Source organism: Merops nubicus, unplaced genomic scaffold, assembly GCF_000691845.1.
Source record: "Merops nubicus isolate BGI_N331 unplaced genomic scaffold, ASM69184v1 scaffold16587, whole genome shotgun sequence".
NCBI lineage: Eukaryota > Metazoa > Chordata > Aves > Coraciiformes > Meropidae > Merops > Merops nubicus.
Genome location: NW_008622434.1, coordinates 12,933 through 29,819, shown reverse-complemented (window position 1 = coordinate 29,819; position 16,887 = coordinate 12,933). Strand labels below are relative to the sequence as shown.

The 16,887-nt window shown below is 44.2% G+C and overlaps 1 protein-coding gene across 1 annotated transcript in view; it reads left to right on the top strand.

Annotated features, from left to right (window-relative positions):
- Nucleotides 1-15,521, top strand: part of SYT16 (synaptotagmin XVI) — a 40,293-nt gene extending 24,772 nt beyond the window's left edge. The window contains exons 3-5 of the mRNA XM_008944790.1: nt 1,969-2,412; nt 3,462-3,651; nt 15,098-15,521. Of these exons, the coding sequence (XP_008943038.1) occupies nt 1,969-2,412; nt 3,462-3,651; nt 15,098-15,411 (948 nt within the window). The 3' untranslated portion in view covers nt 15,412-15,521. The remainder of the gene's footprint in view (nt 1-1,968; nt 2,413-3,461; nt 3,652-15,097) is intronic.
- Nucleotides 15,522-16,887: the final 1,366 nt, after the last annotated feature.

The window sequence follows — 16,887 nt, the reverse complement described above, 5'->3', positions numbered from 1 at the left end:
CTTTCCCTCTCTGCCTCCAGTTCATGCAGTTTTCTCTGCAGCAGCACAGTTTGAGATTGCCTGAAATCCAGATCCTTTTTAGCTGTTCTGTCAAAAACCAGATAGCTGACCTTCAGTCTGCCCTACGCACTGCCAGAAGATGAGGCACTGAGCCCTGTCGGGGCAGGAAGGTGCCTCTTGGATCATTATACCTGTGGGTTTGTGATGACGCATGGGAGCTCACATCCAGGAGCACGTAGATGAAAGCAAAGTTATGCTGCAAGCACAGCTGTCTCCACTCTTTAGCAGCAGTTCTCAGTTGTGACTCTTCTCAATAGCAAATGCACAGATGAAAGTGGGGAGGGATGAGCATGTGGAGGGAAGCATGAATCAGGCGTAATCCCATTACATTTCCTTCTTAAATATTATTTCATCAACTGGACAGAAATAACTTGACAGGTACACAGCAGCACTTAACATTTCCATAACATCACCTTCTCTCCAGGCAACCTGGCTTGCCTTTCATTTTCATCTTTGCAGCCTGCTGTTCAAACAGAAAGGCATTTTTATGGGCAACCAAGTAATTTTGTGTGCTGTCCGAGCGATGATTTTTCTTCTCCCTTTGACATTGCTTCTGCAAGATGTATGGCAGCAGGTCTCCATTACTACTGTGCACACATGGACTATTGCATTCACATGCACGAATCTTAAACACCTGTGAAAACAGAAGAAGCTGGAGCTTTCCATGTCGTGGCAGATGAACCTGAGCACTTGAAAAGTAGGTTGAGAGGAAGTAGATACAAATTTTGATGTTTGTCCGAGGTCTTGTGTGAGACACATACCACTCTAGACAATTCTGAAGGGAATTACATCAGAAGTCTTATGGCCCATCATATGTGCTCTAAACAATAAGATTCCTATGTTCAAAAGAAAATAAATGTTTGAGGAGGAGGGTGACTCAGATTGCTAGTGACAGGCCTTAACTCACCTTCTGTCTTTCCCTAGTACAGTGTATACTCATGTTTAAATACAAATCATTGATCACTATAGCAACCCCTTTATCACACAAAGCACATTCTAGCTCTGAGATAAAAAAGCACTTTTGAACAGAAATGCACACACCCACTCATCAGAAGGTAAGGTGAGCATCCATGCTTTTTTGTCAAGATGATTTTTGTTTTAAAAGTAGGTAAAAGATTATGTGTGAGTTGGTCTGGCCATGTTTTGATTGTTTATTTTGAATTTTTATTCTGCATGTATTAGTATCCAAACTGAACAGAAGGAACAGATGCGTCTCTTGGGAGATTTAAAAAGGGAATAAAGAATCAACATGTATTTAAGCAGACTGTTTTTCTTGGTTATCATTACTTTAGCTGTTGGAATACTACTGACTTATGGGTCTAGAAATGGAATTTCCATTCTGCAAGAATTTCTGACATGGTGATTTTCCCTCCCATCAAAGTGCTTATTTTTTTTTCATTTTGAGCAGAACAAAATATCCAAAAAGTTAGCAGGTTTGACTGGATTGTTTGATTTTGGTAATGTTAAAAAAAAACAATTTGGAAAAATTTCCAGTGTACATTCAAAGTAAATGGTTATGTTTGTTTTTTTTTTTTCCCAAGTGAAATCAAAAAGTTTTATTAATGCCTCAAAATTGACATGAATGAAACATAAACCCCCCTTTTACTTAGTTTTTCCCTGTGTAGAATGAATTTCAGTCTCCTGCAAATCACTTAAATATTGATGAAACTTTTTCTTGGAAATGTTTCAACAAGCACTGTTGCTAACTGGATTTTATGGGGAATTAATATACAAAATCAGGCAATTAACTATCACTGGCCTTTCAAGAAACAGTGGGATCCTTATCTTGCAGAGCAACTGCCTACACTTGCAAGCAAAAGTGAGGAGAACATTTTTTTTTAAATAGAGTTGGGATCACAGAGGCAATTGAAATCCATCGGAGGTTCTACTTATTCCTTCTCTGTGCAGGAACATAATGAAATTAACAGTGTACCAGCTCATCATGGTGCTCACGAACCCATCTGTAAATGTGGTGATCTAGATGTCATCTTCACCTATAAAGCCTCAAGTCAAAAGCTAGCAGTTACCATCTTGGAGGCCAGGGACATCCCAGACAAAGATCGCAGCGGTGTGAACACCTGGCAAGTGCACACGGTCCTGATGCCTAGCAAGAAACAGAGGGGTAAGACAAGTGTCCAGAGAGGACCCGTCCCCATGTTCAAGGATAAGATTACCTTCAGTAAGCTGCAGCCAGAGGAGCTAAGCAGCCACGCCGTTCGGTTCCGCCTCTATGCGGTGCACAAGCTGATTGGAGAGAAGATGATGGGAGAGCAGTTGTTCTACCTGAGCAACATCAGCCAGGAAGGGGAAGCAAAGGTGACACTGGTCTTGGAGCCAAGGAGTAATCTGAGTGTAAGTTTGATGAAAGAAACACAGAATCTGTAAAATTGCTTATCTGGTGAATGGGGACTAGCTGTACCTGATATCTTTCATTCAGAGCTGTTAGGATGCAGCTGGTGCATCTGTCCTACTGTGACTTAAAAAGTTGTCAGCAAGGGGAAGCCCAGGGCATGTCTTCCCTCCACGAAGCTGTGCCTTATTAACATCAGCTCAGCTGGCAAGCTTACACAAAATGGTGTAGGTGTACTACATCTATACAAGTCATCAAATGCTGTGCCATGCAGAAATAGTAGCTTGGCCCCGGAACCACCAAGGCTAATTATGCCTTACTCTCAACAAGGACAGTAGTTCTTGTGCAGCATTATGTTGGTGGGACCTGCACTACTGACTAACTCATTTGGCGCTAGCTACTAGCTTGTGTATCTGTGTTGTGCATTTTCCACGTTACCAGAAGTGCTTACTAATGTTCCTTTTCATGACAGAGGGAAGTGAAGAGGTGGGTCATGTGAGAAGGAACTGAATGTGCTGCTTCATAGTCTTCCATGCACATCACAGTTGTACCCAGCTCTGGCTATGCCAGTTGGTTTGTGTAGAAGAGATCCATTATGATTCAATGTCTACAAAAAGCTCAGTGAGAAGCTGTGCATGCAAAATGAATAAAACATCATACTCTGGGTGAAGAGGGGGTAGAGAAGGCATCATGGTAGCAAGGAAAGAAAGTAAGAAAATACACAGTACATGACCAAAAAAACCCCAAACTACAAAATGCATTCCATTCAAAAATTCCATCCAAAAGGAGGTTTACACTGCATTTGGTGTAGTTGGATGTATGCTTAAGTCAGAGGCTTTGATTTACACGAGTGATAACACATTATGCAGAGTGCCTCATCTTTAAACAGAAAGTTCAGAGATGTGTTTCTGTAAAAGTGATGCTCTGAATCTTCTGGTGCCCCATCATAATTCATTCTTAGTCACTGTCATTTCTTGAGAGATCTCACTAAACAAGTCTACAAGGTATAAATTAAGGGAGGGTGGTGGTGAATGTCTTGATGTCCCTGCAGAGTGCAGACTCTCAGCTTAGTCTGTCAGCAATCTCTCACAGTGACAGCGCTTCTTCAACACAGTCCCTGTCTCATGGAGGGGTGCCAGAGCTGCTCGTGGGCCTGTCATACAATGCCACTACAGGGCGGCTGTCGGTGGAGATGATCAAAGGCAGTCACTTCCGAAACCTCGCTGTTAACAGGCCACCTGGTAAGGACTTTCACTGCTATTCAATAACACCACTGAGTCAAAATTTGCTTTTTCTTTTCTTCCACAAGGTATTCGGCTATGTCGTTTCTGAGCTGGGTTTCCTTGCAGAGTACCTGATTGAAAATTAAAAGCATTAGTTCCAATAGGCTCACTGGTAAATTTTACAGTGTAATTGGAGGCAATCATATGAAGACACAGCTGACAGGACAGTAATACCTGAATGTTTCTTTTATTGCATATACCTTTACAACATCTGATTATGGCAAAAGTGCTATTATAGCCAAAGCACAGAGTGATTCTCAGCAGACCCATAAAAAGAAAGAAGTGCTTTTCAAGTGATTACGTTACCATGTGGCCTCCAGAGGCCCTGCCTAGTACCATTAAGCGTTTCCCAGGACTCTACTTTGTGTAGTCCCCTTGCTGTGCAGCTGAGCATTAGGTGACCTGGTGCCTTGGGCCCTTCAGGGATCCTGCTGCTGTAAAATCTCCACTACCACAAGAAAATCTTCTGCAGAAAAAAGATTTGAAAGTTGTTCTTCTGGGTTGCAACAGTTGAGTTCTCTTCCTCCAATACCTAAAAGAAAACATGGGCAGTGCCTTGCAGTAGGTTTAGTTAGTGCTTGAGCTGTAGGTAGTGCTTCAGATAGTGTTAATGCCCACAATACAGATGGGGTGGTGCAGCCAAGTGCATGGTGTTACCTGCTTTGCTGCTGGGGTGCCTCATGCAGAGGTTGGGTGGCAGTGCTGTAGTCATCTCAGGTCGTCCTTTTGCCTTCTCTCTGAAACCAGCAGCTAATGGCAACGTGAAATGACAATTTTTTTGTTTGTTGGTATGTTTGCTTTTTGTGACATGGTTGCCTGCTTGTCAAATGTAATAACCTTTAACAGTTCCTCACATTCGCTGGATTTGACATAGTATCTCCAGCTTGCAAAATGCTAAGATTGCTTTTGCAAGATGCTGTGCTCTTTGGCCCAGAGCTAACAAAACGTTCATGTAATATTTCAGTATATGGATGTGAAAACTTAACTTTCCACTAAACAATTCTTCAGTATATTACAAAAATAATCTGTGTCATCAGTCAGTCCCTCAAGAATTAAGGGCATGCTTATGCAGCAGTAAAACACATGACCCCCATCTGTGTAGCCCTAGCTAGTCTTGGATTAGCTGTGGCAACACAGGTCTCCATGTCAGTTACTTTATGTTCTTGTTTGCATGTACATTTTTTATTAAAAGGTTTCAGGCTGGGACCTTTGTAGCAATGTCTTAGCACATGCTCCAGCAAGCAAGCTCACCTGCATTCATATGTGCTGCAGTGTAGATACCTCCTAAAGTTTTATTCTCAGAAACTAAAGTTGTCCCTATATAAGGAGGTCCAAGTTAATTCGCTGGGTTTTTTTTTATGGCATGTTTTCATGTATCTACCTGTGGTATTTCAGCTTTGTCTCTTTGCTCCATGAAGATGTGGATTATGCAGCACTTCTGTTCTTAAATCAGGCTCTGCACAAGTTGTGTTGTGTCTGGCTGGGTCAGACACCTGTAATGCTCTTCTATCTATGAACAAAATGTCTTCAGTGCATAGAACTCTAATAGTTGCCTTCCATCTCTCTACTTGTAATATCATGACCAAATTACTGACATTTTTTTGTATTCTTCTGACAAATGTCTTTCTAGGTATATGTTGCTCAGTAAGCAAGTAAGTAGTTAAATTGGGTTGATAAGCTAGCCAAAGTCTTCTAGCACATAAACTAATAGTTATGACATTGTTTCATAACAGTTCTTCCATCTTTGCTGTTAAGACTATCTTGAGCTGTTTATCCACATCCTTTCTCTTTCCAGATCAACTTCAGTATTGTCAGACAAGTAGCTCTCAGTGTTTGATCAGTTATTAAGTGAAACATGGAGATTCATAAATTATTACAATTAAATTAATTGCAATTAAATTTAATTACAATTACAAATTAAACCTATCACAATCTGCTTCTTTTATTCCAAGTCCACATTTTCTTCTGCATTCTGCATTGTTCTTCTGCACCTATAAAGTTCCCAGTAGTGTAATGAGAAATGGAAAACCCAGTGAAGCAGAAATCAAAATAAGTTAAAAAGAAGGAAGAAAATGTGTGCTTGTCTCAGATGCTGGAGTAGCATTTCACTGATAACTCCTGCAGGCACTGCAGAGGAGTGCTTTGAGGTCCAATTGTTACTGTCTGAAACGTGCTCGTGGCTGAATGAGATGCTCAATAAGTCTTTCACTAGGTGAAAACTAAAACTGCTATCTCCCTTTCTGGAGGGTGAGCAAGTAGCCCTTGTGTTTTCTCAGATACTTCTTATCTGTGGTTTTGTTGTTTGAGGCTCAGGGGGAACGATTTATTTCTTTAAAGTATCATGCGGATTTCAGATCTACTAACGCTTCAGGACATTTCAGTACCAGGCCCAAACTGCTATTTAGGGCAGCCATTTATGGAATGACTGAGAGAAGTCAATGGGCAGAATCCATCTCTTTTCCCAGCCCTGCATGCACAGAACCTATGCAGTACCCACACGTGCTCCTGTCATAGCCCAGTGGCTTTAGTGTTCTGGAAGCAGAGAATCACAGAATGGCTGGGCTCAGAAGGGACCTCTGGACATCATCTAATCCAGCCCCCTTGCCAAAGCAGGGGCACCTAGAGCAGGTTGCACAGGAAAGCATCCAGGCAGGTTTTGAAAGTCTCCAGAGAAGGAGACTCCACAACCTCTCTGGGCAGCCTATTCCAGGGCTCTGGCACCCTCATAGTAGTTTACTGCAGCTATCAGCCCTTATCAGCAGTTTTGGCTGCTGCGGGTAGCTGCAACTCTGTGGAATGACAGGAGAGTCTTGCACGACAGCAAATTCTCCAGCTGTGCCTTCTGCCTACATCGGCCCCCTTCTCTGCCACCTGGCATCCTGCACAGGTGAGATCAGCAACTCCTGCAGCATATATACACCCTCCTTGGCATCCTTGCCCAGAGATTTCACTGTGTGCAGGAGAAGGAACTGGACTGGGGCACTGGTGATCTCTGTTGTTAAAGACTGCAGAGGCTAAGCCAGATGGTTTTCTGCAGGAGGAAAGGAAGGTTGTGTATGTCTCGGCTTTTCCTGGGCATGTCTTCTCCATCACTTAACCCTTAAATGGGATGCAGAGAATCAAACTAAGTCAAGAAAATATCAGTCATGGGTGCTTCCATGGGTAATAACTGGGTTAGGAAAGAGCCGGACAGCTTGCAGAAACTTAAATCCTGCAGGCAGTGTCTTTTCCTCAGGTCACAGACGTGGGATTTAAAGATAGTTTGGTCAAGGATAAGTGTCCAGGCATTGTTCTGTGGAACATGCTGATTTATAGGCCTTAGTCTACAAGCCATGACCACGAAAATAGATCTATTATCACTCAAAGCACTTAAGAGCACTCAAGAGTACGGCTGCAGCACCGGACTGTAAATTATCAGTGAGTGCCAAAAAGCCTCATGCAGAAAAACATCTACAGTTTTGTGAGATGTGGACACCCTAAGTATTTCAGTGCTAGTGGTTTGTGTGCCATGCACTTCATTCTCTTTGTTTCTTATAAAAATCATTAACCTGTGCTAGGGGTTCATATTTTGGTCTGTGGTATCGTATCTTCTCAAAATAAAACCCGATGTGTTTGTCTTAAGGATGGCTACTATAAAAAAAGTAACAAAGGAAGTCTGCACCAGTAGCAGACATGTCTTTAAAAATTAAAAACCAGTCACATACTCTGTGCATAGTTTTAGTACCTTGGGACTGTAGTGATGGACTAGGAATCATTTGTGCTGGTCAGTGTATAAACGTGCAGCAGAGAGATGGCCTCTGCCCACATGATGTTGATGCTTAACCTTCATCATCTGCTTGTCTGGGTGCATCTCTCTCTTCTCTAATCCAGCCTTTGTTCTTTCCCATTCTGTGTTTCTTTTGGGGTTTACATCTGTGTGTAATGCAATTTGAGAAAGACTATTGTAAAGATATTCCCTCGCCTAAGTAAAGTCCTCCAGGCTTTTCAGCAGCTGCGGAATTAATTACACATAATAATTACATTCGTACATGATCATTATTATACCAGCAGCATATTAACCCCATTAAACAAATACAATAGCATTAACTCTGGAAAAGACAGGAGGGAGAGAACAAGCTAGCAGAATTTCTGTTGGGAACAGGAAAATTTTTTGGAGTGAAGACTTGTCTAAAAACCCAAGCCACAGGCAACAACGCCAAGAACTACAGAAGGTGTTCCCATAGAAAACTTAGGATCCTTACCTGGTATTTGTTGCTCCGGTATCAGAATGCTTGAAAGCCACAGGTATACTTTATTTTATCAGCTTGTTTGTGAGGGAAGAAAACTTATTTTCCCTGTTTAATTTCTGGAGAACTAAGGCACAAGTTAATTTCTTTAATCACTTGCAATGAGACCAGGGAGCTGAATCAAAAAAATAACTGGCATGTCTTGCTCTGTACAGGGAACTTGCTTAAGCTCCTACAGCTTTGTAATTTATGCTTCCATCTTATCAGCAGTAGAAGTGGGATCTTTACCAGGGCAAGCTGGGGCAGTTTCGGTCCTCCAGAGAGCTTGGGTCACAGAGCAGTAGAAGTGATGGGCAGTTACTTGCTGCCAAGTACTTGCCAGTCAGTCACAGTAAGATTGTACATGACCACCTCTCCTTCTGCATCTTCTCATTGCCCATCCTTGAATATAGTTTGGATAAACTTACAATAAGAACAGCCGAGAAAGTTTTGTTCAGGGTGGTAGAGGTGAGGCTGGCTGCAGGGAGCCCCAGAAGGATGTCTCAGTGATGGGCAGCTGGGCAGCCAGGTGGAAGGTGAAGTGTAAGTGAATGTAAGTTATTGCATGAGGGCAGGAGTAGAATTTAAAATTCATCTGGATGGACTCACAGCCAATTGGGAGTGAAATATTAGGCTTATAGTAAACAGTTCCAGGAAAATATCCACTGACATTTAGGTTAGAAATATACAGAGGACAAAATAAAAAATTAGTGCTTGACTGTAAATATACAGTCACCAGTGTAATGAATACTGTGTACAGTTCTAGCTACCTCTACTCAAGCAGAATATAACAGAACTGGAAGGATATGGTGAAGACTGTCAGAGATAATCCAGGGGTAGGGGAACAGCTTCCAGCAAGCTGCAGCTGAGTAGACTCACCTCCTATGATGCTACAACAAAGGGAGATGGGGGAAGATTTCATGGAGGCCTGTGAAATCATAAGGGTCATTGAGAAAGTGAATTGGCAACAGTTATTCATTGTTTCTCCTGATACAAACCCAAAGATCAGAAAATGAAGCAAGGACATAGAGGCTCCTAAGGAGGAGACAGCTCTTCTCTTACACTGTTCCTCACTGCAGAATGTCGTGGATGCTAGAAGTTTACTTGAGTTTGATACAGCACAGGACAAGTTCACAAAGCAAAATCCACCCAGTACCATTAAATAGGAAGACACTGCCTCTGACTGAGAAAGTTCTTGAGTCATGAATCACTGGAGACTATTTGGGAGAGAATCAGCATATGCAATATTTGCCTTGTCTTTATAGACTTCCTAAGGCATGTGGCATTGGGTGCTGTTGCATGGAGGGACTAGCTTGATACAGCTCTTCCCACCACAGGAGAGACCTGGACTGATCAGGTTTGGAAAAGCCCCCTCCCAAAACAAGAAGACAAAGCCATTGCTTCCAGAGTAGAACTCTCCTGATTCCAAATTTCTGTTGGAGCTGAACATTTGGTACAAACCTGCAGTGACTCTACAGAGCAGTGTCTGCTGGAGATTCTGGCAGGCTGTATAGTAAAGCCATGCCTGTGGGCACCACTGCTGGCGGTGAGATAAAGCCAGGCTGAAGCACCCTTACGTCATGCCACTGCCTGTTGCTGTTGCTGAGGTGTGTAGTTGTGCTTTCTGATAGGCTCTTAGTTAAAATCCCCACCTCCTCTCTGAGGCAGCAGCAATGCAAAAGCCCCATGTGTGTTGTTGGGTGTTGAAATGCCATTATTAGAGGAGAGTCATCTTGTGCATCTGGAGAGGTGTCTGTGCTCTGCTTGAGCTGTGTAAGCCTGGATGAAAGCAGCATCTCCTCAGGGCTGGAGAGTGCAGGGAGGTGATAAATGGCTCTGCGGCCTTGTAAAATGGGGTGGGCATGGGGTGGTATGGCACCCGAGAAGGATCACCAAGGAACAGAGCTTGGAGGCTCTCTGGAAGCAGCTTTCCTTCCTGAGAGACCCAGGCATTTGCTTGCAGGGTACCCTTGTTTCCTGCCCCTCCACAGCACATCTCCTTGCCTGAAACAAGTCACAGTTCCCTTCCCTTGGGCCAAACAGCACTTCCGGGGAGCTACAAACTCCTTTCTGCTGCATTTGAAATGAAAGGCACTGCTGGTCTGTTCTCTGATGACTCACATGACGTGATGGTTGCCAGATCCCAGCTTCTCCCTTGTGTGCGAGCTGCCAGCCCCGGGAGAGACGACCTGAGCAGCAGGAACTTGGTGGAACAGGGGAAGAAAAGTTGGCTTCTCAGCAGTATAGTAGGCAGCTCTCAGCTCTTGTATGATTTATAGAGCAGGCCACAAGCTGCCTCTAGCCTAATCCAGACTTGCATGATGTGAATTTGGGAACAAAAGCTTGGGTCTAATTCCTCTCCTCTTTTCCCTGTCTAGCTACAGTGAGCCAGGGTCAGAACATTGCTGCCCCACTGCTGGGTTAATGGGGAAGTAAAGCCATGGCTAATGGAGCAGCAGTCTTCTGGGTCTCTAACCGGAACCGTGTGTTGAGCTACAGGGTGCAGAGAGGCCAAAGTGGAGCTCTGGGGCTGCTTTGCCATGCAACGCTGCCGTGTAATCTGTAGGCTAGGAGCATGAAACCAAGCTCTGGGCCCAAGCTTTATTTTACTGTGGTTGTGTCTAGTCTGGATTGCAGCAGGCTGCCGTGGTGATGCTGCTGTTGGAAAGGAGCTGGCCTGCCTGGAGCGCGGGTGGGAAGGTCCTCACAGCACTGTGTTGTACCCTGCAGTCCACAGACCCGAGAGCTCGGGAGACTTTTGTTATTTCCTTTCTAAATATAAATTCCAGCAGGGAGTTGAATGCTTCTGTATTTGCAATGGTTTTGTTCACAGGTCAGCTTTATTAAGAATAGTGGAGCTTAGGGTAAATGAAAGCAGAATGCACCCGGTGGTCCCTGCTCCAGAAACGGGAGCATGTAAATTACACTTGATTATTCCCCTGAGCGGTCATTATCAGTTAGTTCCTTAGAAGGATGATGACAGAAATGGGTCATTAGAAGAATTGCAGATAAACTGATTGCTTTTGCAGATGAGCTCTCAAGAGGTGTTTTATGGCTGGGGCAGTATTGATGGAGACAGAACAGCCTGCACGAGGAGAGGTTTGGCCAAACCTCTGGAGTAAGATTATGCAGCACCAGCCCAAAATGTGTCTGGCTTCTTGCAGCATTCCTTGATTTAGTGCTTTTCACTCTGGTATTAAATGCAGAGGTGTTGATATTTTATGTATACGTGAACATTGTTCAATCCACTCATACCAGAGGTGAAAAATGAATTTAGATTAAAAAGGATCTGTAGCAAGAACTTCTGTTCCAAAGCCTGTATGGAAAAGAGAACCTGGTGGATATGGTGCTAAAATTTGTCTTGGCAAAATTAGATTCTGTTCTTCCTTCTTCACAAAATTCTGTGTAACAGTGGGCAAGCTGCAGTCTCAGACACTCCCAGATATTAAGAGGTCTTGCTCTTCTTCCTGTCAGTGAGATAGGTGCCTAAATAGAAGTTGAGCACTCAGGCATTTTAAAGAATGTGCCTTAATCTCTCTTCTTCTTTTGTGCTTGACAGAGGTAGCGTGAAAGTAAATAAACTGAAGAGCGTAGTGTGCTGAGATACCACGGTAATGAGGCCATTACTGAATCTGAGCATGTAATTAGATGGGAAATGTTTGCCTTCATAATGAATAGATGCTCTCACACGTATATTCCTCAGTAAATTTTCAAGTTCGTCCTTGCTGTAGTGCCACTAATTTTACCAGGTATGTAGGGATGGGTTTTCTTTGGCAAAGCCAACCAGAGGGGAGAGCTTTTCATTACAGAGGATCAGATTGGACCACAAAGAGAGCTAGGGGGTGTTTCCTGGTGAGACACCTACAAGGATGCTGCAAGGAGCACAATGCAGTAAGGGCAAACCATGATCTGAAAATGTTGTAAGTGAAGCAGAATAGCAGCTCAGCCTCACGCATAGCAACTCTGAAAACCAAATTTCAGATGCTAAATATATTATCCACACCTACTCTTTTATTTCTATTCAGTAAACTTGATTCTTTTGGCTGGTAAAATACACCCAATGGAAGAAATTTGAGAAGAGTTATCATCCTGGTTTAGTTGTCACTTGCACTACTTTTGTCTCTGTATTTATGTGGGGATGAATAGGGCTCCTGGTGCTATCTCTGCCCTCAGCATTGCCTCCTTCCAGCCTGCACATTCTCACCTCATCTGGATGAAATCCCCACCGACCTTGGTTCTGTATAGACAGGGCCTTGGTGCAGATTTATGTAGCAGATTTGATGTGTATTAAAGAAAAAGGCTGATTTTCTGACTTTAATTTGGTCATGTGGTGCTCGTTTATCTTCAAAGCCAGCTATATTACTCATCACTTGCAAAAGTTGAGACCTCAGTCAGGGATGTGACAGCCTAGAGTTTATGACTGCAAGAAACTCATCCATTCATTGCCTGGAAAATGAACTGGGATATCCTGAAACAGCTGCCTGTGAGGTGTTTTAGCTGTGGCACTTGCTTTAGTGTTAAAACCTATATCATCTGTAGTTGGTAGCATTGTTTCCTGATCATGGATGAATTATGCCATATGTTTCTTTGGTGGTATTGATTATAAATTGGTTGACTCCTTTGGGCACCACTCAGATGAATGTTCCTGCAGTTAGGTGTGATGACTCCCACTTGAGCTGCCAATACTGGTGGCAGTCAGAAGGAGAGATGATAGGAAGGGTTACTGAGAGGAAGATCTAGACCTCAGTCCTCTCCCTGTCTTCCCAGAAGGAGATACAGGCATGTGTGGGTGACCTTCCCTTCACCTTGCATGGGAAGATAAGCTAAAAAAAGTACTTTGTCTGCTGTTAGTTATGCTGCACATTGCCATGCTCAGGTGGGAGAGCAGTGAGGGTGTTTGTAGCAGTCCTTGGCTGCATACTGCTTCTCCACCCTGCCCATCCCCTGCCCTAGCGCAGCTGGGGACACTCGCCCAGGAGCTGCCAAGAGGTCCAGGGACACGACCTTTCCAGTGCTGCTCCACAGCCCAGCTCTGCCCTTGCTGACTGTTCCCAGCCCCTGCTGTGATCCCAGTCAAATGCCCTCACCCTTAGCAGAGCAGTCCTTAGGGGGTGGGGGGGAAAGGCATATGACACCAAGAATATAACTAGAGAAAAGTGGAGGTGTTGGGCCAGGTTCCTGCAGATAGGAAGGGTCTCATTTCCATGAATTACTAAGTCTCAGCACTCACCTCTCTTGTGTGCCAGCAGAGCTGAGCCCCTTCAGCTGTCTGACTGTAAATGGGAGTGGTTTGGAAAATGCACTGAAATTATGTAGAAAATGTAAGCTTTCGATTGGAAAGAAAGGAAAACTTTATAATTTAGACATCGAATTCTACTAGTTAGCTGCTTGTTTGGACTTAAAGATCAACTTGGTGGAGATTTTTCTTATTTTGAAATCCCCTCCTCACAAAAAAAAAAAAAAGGTGAATACATTAAAAAAAAATTATAAAAGCCCTAGTCCCCACTTATCTCTATTTCTAGGGAGTTCCCCACAGCCTCAGACCAGCAGCCAGGGCTTCCACATGAGGAGTGCATCAGGGCACATTGTAGTTTGCCAGTGCAAGGCAAAGTGACATCTCTGGAGCTACTGCAAGCAGTGGTGTCTGGTACTTATCTGGCATGTCTTCACGTTGAGTTGAGCTGGAAGAGAGAGTTCTCTCTTGGGCTGTGTGTTTCTGATGGGTCTGAAATTGTTACAGACTTCAGTCCCTCAGCGCCACCAACAGTGAATATTAGTGTGGGACTTAGTCCTCCTCTCCATAAAGCAGTTCTTTGCTTCCCAGATACAATCAGGAAACTATTTTGTGTCAGAACTCTGCTTTTCTGCCTAACGAGTAGCTCTTTGTTGGCAAGGTCTGCTTCATCCCCAGCGTTGCCCCGGAGCCAAAGCAGCACCCCCAGCTCGTGAGGGGCTGAGCTGTCTGGGCAGTACTGCACAGCTGGACAGATGTGCAGGCTCACGCTCTGCTCCTCCACTGGCAGGCTCCTGGCAGCTTCTCCCATGGAACAGTTTGAGAGGAGCTTTGGAGACACACAAGTGTTTTCACACCTGAAGTGTAATTTCACACCTTGTGTTGCTCAGTAGATAAGTGTGTAAAGTAGCACATGGAGCGGGAGCAGAAGAGGACAGACATGCTGCAGACAAGAGGCGGAGGCTTGCTCTTTATTTCCCATCCTCAGCTCGCTCTGAAATAATACTCGCCTGCAGAAACCCAGGCACAGATCCTGAAGGGGTTTGAAGGCAACTTTTCTACCCGAGTGATCTGTTACCATCATGTGTAGACCGAGGTGAAAACCTACACTGAGCTGGGTCTGTGAGGCATCAGGACCACAGAGCTCTGCGTGAGACCACAGAACAGAGGTGGACTCACTGATACAAGAGGCAGCAAGGGGTTTAAGATTAGATTGATGGGAACACTGACTTGGACCATCCCATGCCTGCATCTACTAAGCATTTTTACTCCTACTGACTTAAATAGTGAATAAAACTTAACTTGAGTCCAACAAAAAAAGTAAGATGAGAATCTGGAAAAAGCCTTGAAACTATCAAGCGAGAAATCATTTCACTGTGTATGCAGGTTTCATTTCTCTCTTTTTCAGTACCCTTTTTGTTTGTTATCTCAAAGAATAGGTCGTAGAGGCAGTCTTCCTCTGAGAAGACATTCACCTCTGAGGAGAGGCAAGTGCAGCCAAAGGAAGCCCTGGTAAGACAGCCCCAATGAAGCCTGATTGTGAGGGAGGGAGAAGAAGGGAAGGTGGAAACACACCATTTGATGTGGAGTACCCATAGAGATGGTCATAATTTCAGTTAGTCTTTGACAGGTTTGCTAGGCTTGGGAACCAGATTTCCTGCTCTTTCCAAAAGTGTAGGTCTGAAACAAACATTCCTTCCTTTTTCTCCCTAGCTGAATATGAGGAAATCCAAGGAGTGTTCTCACCTGCTGCTGCTCATTCCATGGATTTCACTAAGGAGAGCAATCCAGCCCTCGTTCACAGCAGACAGCTGTTTTGGAGTGCTTTGGGATGTCTTTTAACAGCTTGGGGCTTTCGTTTAGTCTGTCACCTGTGCCAAACATCATTTCCTCTTTTTTGTCCTAGACACCTACGGAAAGCTCTGCCTGCTCAACTCTGTAGGTCAAGAGATGTCTCGCTGCAAGACCTCCATCCGCCGAGGACAACCCAACCCTGTCTACAAGGAAACTTTCATCTTCCAGGTTGCCCTCTTCCAGCTCTCTGATGTCACGCTGATGATCTCCATATACAATAGACGCAGCATGAAGCGCAAAGAGATGGTTGGCTGGGTTTCTCTCGGTCAGAACAGTAGTGGAGAGGAAGAGCAGAGTCATTGGCAGGAAATGAAGGAGTCGAAGGGGATGCAGGTCTGCCGGTGGCACACGCTGCTGGAGTCCTAGTGGTTACCAGGGCAGCCTCTGGGTCCTGGGACCATGGGCCATCTTCCCTTGTTCGTAGGCAGCAGAAGACAGCTACCCCATGGCCAGCACCAGTGCTGTGTCAGCCCACGTACCCTTTAGCCTGACTTTTCAGTGTCAGCAGTCACGGGTATCAAAGGTGGCAAGGCCTGGGAAAATCCTTTCCTTGGTCGTTGTCTTGCTCATTTTGTTATAGGCTTTATCATCACAGACTGATTTTGATGCTGTTATCTCTTATTTATATTAATGAAGTTTGCAAATATTCTTGACACACAGCTAGCTCACAGAAAGGCTAACCTGCATGCCAACCACGTTCTCTCCCTTTTATTGCTATGTTTCTAAGGCCTAGAAATAAGCATTTGATACCACTGTATACTGGATGATAGATTTTCCAGGCAGCATAGGAAAGCACTCTTGAATTCTCTGTCAACTTTTAAGTGCCTAGACATTACTACTGTTCTCCTGTACTAAGAGTTGATATTAGGACTCAAAACTACCAGTATTTTTAATTGGGCATCCTGTGCACTTGATAGCTTGCATTGCCATGTGTTTGCACGAGGGATGACGGGCATCTGTGTTATATTACAATTATACAATGCATGTGTGGATGCTTACTTGAAGTTCATGGCTTCTGTCATTGAAATTACCAAAGAAGACCAGAATGAGCTGCACATCCACCTTGGTGCCTGGATCATTCCTTTTCTGCATCATTGTTTTGCCTATGTGTTTTGTTTTGGTTTGTTTTTAAATGAGGTTTCTTCAGAAAAGCATTTCTATGAGCATTACATAGGGAAGCTTTAGATCCATGGTTTCTCTGTGATTCAGTTAAGCACAACTCAGTTTGCTGAGGGCTCTTCAAATCTGCTATCCTGTCATATCTTCTCAGGATCTGAAAGGGGACCATTTTTGGCACAGTGAGCAGTAGAGGATGCCAGATGACCTCATCTTTGGGTTGAGCTGTCTTGCAGGCAAGGAACAGGGTCTGGAGGATGCCCCTAGATGGGCTAACACCAGAGAGGAGCATTATGCGTCTACCTTTAACTAAACACAATTTAAGGAGCAGGCTTGCTGGATGAGGTGATGGCACTTCTATGTACTTACTTTTCAGAATATATTGTCATTTCCATTTTAATCTTTTTTCCTGTCTCTCTGAGTTGGAGTCATAGGGTCATAGAATCGTAGAGTGGTTTGGGTTGGAAGGGACCTTGAAGATCATCTAGTTCCAACCCCTCTGCCGTGGGCAGGGACACCTCCCACTAGATCAGGTTGTTCAAAGGCATGGAGATGGGTAGGGGACACATCTTAGTCTTCTACTTTACTGTTGAAAGCTGAGTGGTTGTTAGCTGATGTGATGCTGTGTGATATCTTCAAATTCTGCCAGCTGCCCAGTCTGCAGCTCTCTGCACTCTGTGGGAGAGGACTGGCACTTTTCCATTCCTGATGATGATACAAGACACG